The sequence below is a fragment of the Colletotrichum graminicola genome (assembly GCF_000149035.1).
Source record: "Colletotrichum graminicola M1.001 genomic scaffold supercont1.15, whole genome shotgun sequence".
In the NCBI taxonomy this organism is placed as follows: Eukaryota; Fungi; Ascomycota; class Sordariomycetes; order Glomerellales; family Glomerellaceae; genus Colletotrichum; species Colletotrichum graminicola.
In genome coordinates, this window is record NW_007361019.1 from 144,699 (window position 1) to 154,974 (window position 10,276).

Sequence of the window (10,276 nt, forward strand, 5' to 3'; positions counted from 1 at the left end):
TTATTTCCTCTGGCTTCCCGGGGGACCTCGGTTTAGCCTTCCAAGCATGTTCCTATCTATGTCGTTGGGGTTCGTGTCGACCAAGTTGTTCAGGCTCATGACAGAACTGGATGAGGCTGCAGGAGTCGACGAGTTGCTTTGCCGCTGCGTTGCGGCTGCGGCTCGCTCATCCACGGTTTGCGGCGGAATCGCGGCTGCCGGCTGTCCGGGGCTGTGTCTTGGCGGGGGTCCTCTGGCGTCGTAGCCACCGGGCCCAGCAGGTGGGTAGGTCATATAACCACCTGGACTGCTGTGGTTCGAACTCGATGCTGGCGAGCGACGTCGAGGATCCTCTGAGGAGTTCGGGTCAGGTGGTGGGGGTCTCAGTTCGTCCACATCGTCGTCTCTCGGTCGCCGCCTTCCCGCACGTTGCGCATCGTACGGGGAATAGCCACCCGTCGGGGACGGCAGGGGCTGTTGATAGTACCCGTTGCCGGGTTGAGGGGGGTAACCCTGAGCGGGTGGCGGAGGCAATGAGCCCGGAGGTAATGAGCCCGGGGGCAAAGGTTGTCCGTAGGCTCCATAGAGCGGCGTGCCCGGCGGAACGCCACCTTGGATCGCGGATACGGGAACAAAGGCTGTCGAGCTGGACGAAGAGACAGGCTGAAAAATACATTCCTGGTTCATCCTGCTGCAGTTGACGCATTTGCCGCCCGGAGCGCTCTGATAACCGCTGCAACGAATCTTGAAAGATTCCCGAATTAGCTTCACAACGCGATTTGGATGGTTCCTCGCTCAAAGACGTACTTTTCTCTTCCTGCAGTACCTGCAAGCAATAGATGTGCGCTGCCGAGGCGCAGCTTGCTGCATAGCAGGTCCTCCCGGGCCGTAGTCGTACCGGGGCGCGCCTGGCGGATAATCGTACCGTGGCCCACCCGGGCCGGGAGGAGGGTAGTCAGGATAGCGACCTGGAGGAGGCGGGCCTTGGCGGTTGTGGTAGTCTTGGTAGTAGGGGTCGCCGCCATACTGCGGCGGCGGAGGAGGCGGCTGGCGACTTCTGTAGTAGTCGTCCCTCGCGTCTGGTGCAGGAGGATAGGAGGGAGACCTTGGGTCTCCTGGGGGCTGCAGCGGCGGCAGTTGAGGGGGATGACCGCCTGGTTGCGGAGGCGGGTAGCCGTTCACGGAATTGGGTGATGCGCTGTAGTTGCTGCCGCGAGGGTCGGCGCGCGGATCTCCTCGGGGGTCGGGAGGGTATGACCTTGGGTATGCGGGCTGGCCATAGGATCCGTGGGGATCCTGGATGGAAGGTAGCGTCACTGGCGCGGCCATGTTGGGTCTTTGATGTCTGTCGTCGGGGTATCTTGGGTCTTCGTGTGCTCCTACGGGGGGAAGTCGGTGACGTGCTTCGTCTTCTCGGTCGTGGATGGACGGGTCTTCTCTGTGTGTAGAAGGCGGCCCTCGTCCTTGCTCCTCTGCCATGCTCTGGTTGCGGCGAGTCCACCCGGGCGCCGCGTCTGGACCTGTCCTCTCGTCGCCTCGCGATTTTATCGTATTGGTGGGGCAATTGCTATCTTGTTTGGGGAGGGGGGAGGGAGGGCAGTGTGTAGCGTGAAGTCCGAGTATATTTGATGGCCAGCACGCTCGCGTCGGCTACCCGTCAAACCCTCTTATCGAAAGGCCCGTCGAAATGCGGGGAGGACAAGAATCATGACCAAGTGGGCTGCGACGGAGAGACAAGGGCGCAGTCAGTCGGTTGATAGACTTTGGGACACCCAGAGACGCAGGAAGGTGGTGGGGGGGGGGGTAAGTCGCTACTTAGTAGGAGCTGCCGTATAAGCCGTCAGAGGGAGCGAGCGCAGAGGAAGAGGGGAGAAAACTGAGGTGCGCAGGGCGCGCACAACGTCAAGGTGCGATAAGATGCGATAGTTGGGGTGGCAGTTGCGCCGCGCAGGCAGTGTGGCTGGAATGGTTAATTTAAAATGCGAAGGCGAATCTGGTAATGATCCGATCTCCAGGAAGATGGCAGGTGCGCAAAGGTGAGCGATAGCGTCGTCGATTGACGCTGTTGCGATGTCGCTGTCGTCGTGGAATGGAGGTGAGGTAAGGTCTGGCTCATCCAAGCGAGAAAATTGGTGGTGAGCTTGGTGAGCCGGGTCGCGCGGTGGTTGCGTGCGAGTGTAAGGTTGAAAGAGAGATGTGGCGGCGATGATGTCGGTGACGGCAGTTACTGATTTAGCCTCCCTCTCGCGGTGACGACAGGAGAGGAGGTGGGAAAAAGAAAGGAAGAAACCCCCCTCCAAGTCGAGGAGATAGCGATGCTCGATGATGGGAAGGAGGATGGATGGAAGTTGTGAGCGATCGGCGGATTAGGTCGAAGAAACCAAGTAAGGGCGCACCTCGGAAGAAGTCAAAGTAGAGGGAAGGAGGTAGGAGAAGGAGTGAGGTAAGGCCGGCAAGGTAAGGCAGGCGCAAGGCGGGTAATGTAATGTAAAAAGGTAGGTATGTGGTGGAGTGGAAGGAGAGGGATTGTGCCAGAGATGTATGTAAGAAGGGAAAGAAGCACACTAAGATAGAAGTATCCGTCTACGAGCGTGTGAGTGGTACCTTGGTCCTTGGTCTTTTGGGCCCGTCCGTACCTTTGGACTTGGATGAGCAAGCGTGGCATGGAGCGGTGCGGTGCGGTACGGGGGTAGGGGTAAGAAGGGAAAGTACCAGGAAAGAAGCGGTACCATGCCGGGGCAGGCAGGGATTGTTCAAGAGTCGGAGAGGCGTGCGCTGGGAAGAAGGGGAGGGGGGGGGGGGGGGCTAGAAGGAGAGAGAGCGCGCAAGACTGGGGAGGCGCCAGAGCTGCAAGGTGGGTGGTGTGGAACCGAAAAGGTACTTGCACACCGCGGTGGTACTACAGCCAAGTACCTTGAACACCCCATGTACGTACCGCATCCCCACCTGTGAGGTGTGGGGTTCGCGGTCCAGGGGTGTGGGAAGAGGATGAAGAACGGGGATGAGCGATGGCAGTCTGGCAAATGATGGGACGTGGAAGGGGGTACCTGCCGAGGTACCTACCTAGATCAGGTATTGTACAGCACAGTAGAGTACAGTACAGTACAGCGAAGTGCAGGGCAGGGCAGGGCAGGGCAGGGCAGGGCAGGTTGATTGAACAGGCGACAGAGAGCACAAGCAAAGCAGAAGGGAAATGACAAGAGACAAACAGAGAGCTGGACAGACAGACGGACAACCAAGAGACAAGAATTATAGTCACGCTGCCATACAAGTACATACCCGCCGCATACCGCACACCACACACCCGCAAGGCGCAAGGCGCACGCCAGATGTCAGACGCCGGGACGCCAGGGGGCCCAGTTGAATGGTGAGGTGTGGTAAGGCAAGGAAGGTACCGTACCGAACCGCACCGTACCGTCCTTGACCGTTCCGTCGTTTTCCAAGGTAGGTATCGAAAGCGGTGCAAGCCAGGCAATGCATGGTCGAGGTCGCTTAGGTAACGGGTCAAGGGGGGACGACAATATTTGCTTCTTCCCGAGGTCCTTGCTGGGTGAGCTGGCTGAGAGATCTCCCCCACGACAGGACTCCAACAAATGCCGCGCGCCTGGTCTGTCTCTTTGTTGGATTGGAGGACGACGGAGGACGAATGGCAAAGGCTGGAAAACCAACTATGCCCGCCCGTTGTCTGCGTGTGACTTTCTCGTATACCTTGCCTCAAGACTGGTGGCAGTTGCCGCTTGTTTATTCTTGATCGCGTCGTCCTGTTCCCGTCTTGGCTCGCGGTTCGTGTCTCAGTGCCGTGTGCAAAGGATGGGCGGCTGTATGCAAGGTGGAGGTATAATAGGCAGCGTTGCACGAGAAAGGCCCAGAGTAAAAATGTTGCAAGGTAGCAGTTGGGCTGGTTGGTCGGTAGTCATGCTTCCTGCGTAGGTTAAGAAATCTTCTATCCAGTTGGCCAGCCAGACAAGACGAGACGGGATGGGATGGGATGGGATGAGATTAGGGAGGGGGGGCGCGTATACACACACACACACACACACACACACACACACGCATACACACACACATACTTTTACGTGCATATTTGCATACATGCATACATGCCTACATGCATACAAACTAGGACGAGATGGCCAGCGGGGGGTGGGGGTGTGGTTGAAAGTACGGGGTACACTACCTACTACCTACTACCTTGGTTCGAGGAAAGAGAAGCAGGGTCAGGAACGCGTTCAAAGATACAGGACCCCATGCGCATGGAGTCCGAGTTGTTTTGGTGAACCGTGACGGTGGTAACGCTCCATCATGGATGGCATGGCCGCAACTAAACTCGTGACCAACGATCATCCACTACTTTTCCTTTGGTTCCGCAACCGCAACCCTTGCGTTGTGCTCATTTCTGCTGAACCTACCTAAATACCTGCAGTACAGTGAGTGCTACACTGCACCTGCTGCACCTGCGACCACAACCGGCACCTTCCTCCCTCTTTGCATCTGCAGGCTGCACCATATGGAAATGGGAGTTTGCTATCCATAACCTACCTACCTATCTAGGTACCTACCTACAGCATCCGTACCCCCTACTGTCTACACCCCACATACACACACACTCTCCCTCTGTGTCCCTATCTCCTCTCTGCCTCTTGCTCACCCTCCCTCACACGCGCACACACACACCACACACCCTCTCTCTCTCTTTCTCTCTCTGTCCCATGTCCTCCTACAACCCCCCTCCGGTCTCCCGTCTCCCGTCTCCCGTTCCCCTTCCCTGGCCTCAAAAGTGTGGATGGTGCTTGTAAAAAGGGTGGGGACAAATGGGAATGGCATAGCGGGCAGACAAATGTCGCACCGCCCAATGGGTGACTTTGGCCATGGACGGGAGCATCCTTTCTCCCTTTCCCCTTGATCCCCATTGTTTTTGGGGGATTATCGCTTCCAATAACTCCAGCGCTGCCGTCGCCAACTGGGGGTTTGCCTGCACCGAGAAGTACCCTGTTGTCCGTCTACTGTATAGGTAGTGTACGTGGCAGAAACGTTGCTAGTGGTAGTTTGCCATGCCTGATCTGAGCTAGTTAACCATTGCACTTAGAGAGCGGGAGCCATTCTTTGCCCGCACACTGCCACAGCAACGACCCAAGCACGGGGCTGGATAGAGCACACAGACTATGCCTTCAACCATAGCCTGTACAGATGGGTGGTTTCCAAGACACGGATCGCGGGATAGGTGCCATTGGCCGGGTGGAAAGAAAACGGCCGGGCATTAGTCTAGGTCCTTTGCTCCCTTCCTTTCGTGCAACGTCAGCTACGCGGCCGACTCGGCGGCCGTCCAGGTTCGGCCAGTTCAAGTCCAGTCAGGCCACACACACACACACCGGAATAAACCAACCAACCCAAGACAATAGCTGCCCTGCCCTTTGCTCCCTTCCGCTTACTTCAAGTCGTGGGCATACCTCTTGCTTCCATTTCCCCCTTTGTTCTCCTTCCCTGATCGAAGGGGAGGCACACATGCTTCGGGCAAACAATGAATGTGGGTTGGGTGGAACCACGTGTCTTTACCTTCGTTTGCCTCTCGGCATCCCTAGCCGCGCGCCGTCATAAATGACCAAGGCTGCTGCCCTCTTGCGCCATTGTTCCCTCGTCACGCATGCCCTGATGAGCCGAAGGGATGGTCTGCAAGCTGTATCAGGAAACATCGTGGGCCGCAGCGCACTCCAGATCTGTTTGCTGCAAATCCACGGCTGGCACTGGGGAGAGAGAAGCGCCATGTCGTGGCTGCGCATTCTGCAGCAGACGGCGGAGGCACCTCGTTGGGTGAGAGCAATCAAGATGGAGTGCCAGTGGATGGCAACAGGTAGCGCGCTCCATCCTTTTCCACCTCCCCTCTCTCTCTCCCTTGGTCACGACATAGCTCCGGCCCACGCGCCGGATCTTTGGAACCTGACAGCCTCGTGACAAAGACGAGCCAGGGTCCAGGGCTCACGACGGCAACAGAAAGGCAAGAAGAGAACAAAGGAATTAATTGCCTCGTACCCGCGGTTGGTGCGCCGGCGGGCTTGTTCCCGAGAAGAAGAAAGAGAGAGAAAAGAAAGAAAAGTACCCGCCCGTGCAACCCTTTTTGCTCTTGGGCTATACGTACCACGGCAGGTGCGCCGACAAGCCAAATCAATCCATTCAAGAACGGGCCGCTGAGGCGAGCGAGGCCTAGCGCTTTTCGTTGAGACTGGTTGCCGTAAGGCGGGCAAACAGCTACTTAACGGTACATCGAGGTTCGGTACCTCGGACGAAGTGATATATCGCTCTAGGGAATTGTCAGCCGGACCTTTCGCCCTCTTGTTGCGCTGCGTGGTGTGGAATTCATCGAGGTGTAAGTGGCTGAAAACTGCTGCAACACGTGGTTGGACTGTGCGTCAGCGTCCCATCTGGCACTCGTTTACACAGGTGTCGTTGGTGTAAACTACTATGTATGTGTGTATGTGTATGTGCTTGCTGTTGTACTGCTGGGCTTGTTCCTACCCTACGGCCGGCCTCAGGTGGCCGGCCAAGTCTAGGAGGGGGGACAGTTTCCGAACCCATCCCTCTGGCTCTGAGTCTGACTCTGGCCCTGTCTGTCTTAGGCACAGGTGCTGCGTGCCCTGTCAGATTCTCCCAAAACACGGTAGCTTAGGTACGGCCCTGGCCGGTGTCGTCTGTGGGTGCAAAAGCGCGCAGTGCCTTGCAATGATGTGGCGGCCGAGGTGGAGTGCGGCCCCAAACAGGGAAAACGTGCGCCTTGGCTTGATTGGCCACGCCTAGTCCCGTGTCCGAACCCACCAGCCCGGGAGGTGGTGGTCGCAGATCTGGCCGCAGACAGGGCGAGAAGTGTGCCGGAGACCATCCATGTTGCTTGGAACCCGTCACTAATTACCTAACTCATGGTACACAATAGCGCCCGCGGCCACTGCGCAGTTGCCGCCGCTGTAGCGCGTGTGCAACCCCCGGGCTGAGCCTCCCAATGGGTTGGTTGCTGCCGTTGGGCTTGCTTTCGCCCACCATCCTCTCCCTCTCCATCACACTGACGGCATGTGCTTGTCAACCATCGACTCACGTCTAGGTACTCTGCACCACGTATTTAAAAAGGGTTTTGACGAGGCACAATGCCGCGACCACATCTCGTTGCGTGCGAGTGGGTTGACGGACGTCTGCAGGGAGAAGAACACGGAGGAGTCTGCGCCCCTTGCCTGTGTTTGAACCGCCGCCTCCGGGCCTTCCTTTGATGCAAACTAGATCCCGCGTCGTGTACTACCTACACTGCGGGTGTCTCAGAGCGGGACGCCCCTTACCCCCTCAACTCATGTGCGCCCACACTCCGGGGGGTTGGGACGTAAAAAGGAGGAGAGGGGGGGGGAAACAAATAACAAAAAAAAAGGGAAAAAAAAAGAGAAGAACAAAGATGCCGTAAGCTCAGGTTTATGGCGACAAGATGCCTCTTCTCCAGAGGTAGAGGGGCGCGGCTTAGTAGTAGCATTCTCAGGAAATGGTGATTTGAACACCGACGGACGGTTCTGTCCATCATCTGTTAGGGAACGAGCCAGGTCGGGCCGAGCCCTAGCCAGAGCCGCGTTGGGTCGCTTGGGAAGACTGGGCTAAAGCAGTTCGGTCAACAAGCAGAAGGCCCTGCCCAACCCAGATGGGAAGCGCACGCAGATGGGAAGCGCACGCAGATGAAACTTTGCTTTGTGTGCATACCTCTGTGGCGCGGATCTTGCCGTAGTGTACGGATAATGTACACTAGAACGCCCGACGGGATGTGTGTGCATTGCAAACCGGGGGTCTCGCTGCCTTGATAATTAACCGTGTGTTCCGTCGCGTGAGAGGCCGGACGGCAGCGGCTCGGAGATGAAGCCTGGCACTAGAGGATAGCTCTAGCGATCGAGTCAAGCACCCAAAACGAATAGCCAAGCAGGTTCCCAGCCTGATGATGGTCTGTCCTGACTGACTGGGAATCCTGACCGCAGGGTGACCCAAGTTCGTGTACACAATGCAAGACGCGGCTTGTTGTCCAGACCAGGACATCGATTCGTGACTGCTCATGGTAGGTACGTACCGACAAGAGTGTCCCAGCCTGCCACCCCGTCTGGGCGTCCAGCGCCGTGGTGTATTCGTACGTGTACATACCAGCCATGTACATAACGTCAGTCGGCCGCCCCCCCTGTCAGGCTCGTGGGTGCGTCCGTCGCAGTGCTCTGTGGTCCTGTGATGTCGTCTCCCTGCGCCTCGCTGCCCCTCATTTGTTTGTGGTCAGCAGCGGAATGGACCAGCGGGCCTTGCCCCATCCACTCGGGTAGACTGAACGCTGAGGAATTGATGTGTAAGGCGACGTGCGTCGTGGGGCTGGTTTCGCCAAGTGCGCGTTCGTGCGTGCGAAACGGACATTGGAGAGGATTCCAGACGGCCCAGAAGCCCCTCTCGCCCTCGCCAAACCCCCAGCCCTTCAGTCAATCTGGCCCCTAGTCGGTTGCACCACCTCCACAAGGCCCGGGACGGGAAATCTACGATGATCTGGTTTCGGAAAGCCCAGGCGACGAACGGGACAGGACAGTGTAGCCTGCCGTCGTGTACTTGGAAGATTGCCATGCATAGGTATCTGGTAGAAATCACATCGTGTGTTAGCGTCAATGGCAGGTCGCGCTTGGATAGAGCTTGACTCCACCGATAGGATGCATATTCCTTCGAGCCTGCCGAGTTTGGCATCATTGGAGAAGTCTGGCGACGACATGAGGGTCCTAATAAGATATATAGCATTGTGGCGATGGGCTGGTAAGCCGCTCTGGACGTAGTATTGTAAGAAATGGACTCCGAGATGCCGTGTCGGCAGCGCCAGCCATCAAAGACGAAATGAAGTCATGATCATGCTGGATGTCGTCGTATGCCTACCTCGCCTTCGGCGGTTTCTGTAATTGATTTGAATGTTCGCTTTCGCTTTTGGCCCACTGCTCTGCACGTTTCCGGCGGAAATTATGGCAATATGGTAGGTAGAGAACCCGTCAGCAAAGCTCAGGGGTCAACGGCCAGGGAGGGGGGCTCTCTCCATACCAGGTAGCTGGCTAGGTAACCAGCTTACTCAGCAAGGTGGCCCGGGTACGCTCTCCTGAGTTCTGCCTGGGCCCATGTTACTTCCATACCGCATGCGGATGGAGCCATGTCTTTCTTCCCATGATGCCTGCCTTTGGCCCCCCCCCCCCCCCCCCCGGTCTGTCTGCCCTTGCTGGCTCGCCCGTACCCAGGTGGCCGCCCATTCAGACTGGGGGTGGCCCAGGACTGGGACGGGAACTGGTGGTAATCTGACAGCGACAAGGTGAGCCGTTCCTCACCCAATGTGTCTGTGGGGTAGGGATAAGGTGGGTGGAACCACGCGGCCGACGTGAAATGGCCCGAGGATTCCTAGGATAACAGGCTGTTGGAACAGATTGGCTAGTCATCGGGAGGTGTCAACAGCTCTGGAATCGGGCTCCGAACCACCACCTACCTACTTGCATGAGCGGAGACCCCTGTTGTATCTGAATTCGGTAGCAACAAGGTAGGTACTTCTGCAATAGGCTTGGAATAGGTACAGTGAGACGATTATATACGTACCGTCTGGTATTTTCCTGGATGCCCAGCTGAGTGCGCTTGGTTACCTGGGAGGACGGGACATGTGTAGTGTACCTGGATTCTCCCGCCTACTATCGTGGGGACAGCAGGGTCTCGGCGTGCTGTTGGATTGTGATGCACCCACTACTACTACGAAATGTCCGATTCCGCTCAGGCACAGAGAAAGTCGAATTTGGCAGCGAGTCCGGATGCTAGTGATGTACTGAACATCGTCCGTACACGGGCCTTTCCGGACCTTGTTTATGGTTGCGAGCCGCCATTGTTAGAGAGGTCTGGTTGAGTTGGGACATATTACATATCGCCCGTCGTTGCCAGCGAGGGCCGCAAAATTCTGGACGTGCGTTCATGGCACCATATTCATACATGCACAGTACAGTCAGTATCCGTACATGCTTACCCATTGCCCCCGCTGCTGCTGTCCTCCTTTCACACCCCCCCCCCCCCCCTCTCTTCCCCCCTTCCCCACCGCCCCTTCCCCCTTTCCTTTTTTTTTTCCCTCGTGCCCTTGGATCATGACGTTGATCCAGCCGAGTTGAATTCATGCTGCACCAAACACTTCAATCTGGCGTTGAGTGCCGAGGTACCACCCGCATTCAAGCCAATGAGAAGGAGACTAAGTAAGTAAACATGGGCATGGGCAGGGGGAACGGTGCATACAGTGAATATGGCC

The 10,276-nt window shown here is 57.1% G+C and overlaps 1 protein-coding gene across 1 annotated transcript; it reads right to left on the minus strand.

The window, feature by feature from the left end:
- Positions 1–1,308, minus strand: GLRG_04619 (uncharacterized protein; the record flags this gene model as incomplete). The annotated part of the gene is made up of 2 exons (XM_008095304.1): positions 1–723; positions 787–1,308. The coding sequence occupies 2 exons, from the start codon at positions 1,306–1,308 to the stop codon at positions 1–3; spliced, it is 1,245 nt and encodes a 414-aa protein (XP_008093495.1).
- Between the last annotated feature and the right edge of the window lie 8,968 nt (positions 1,309–10,276).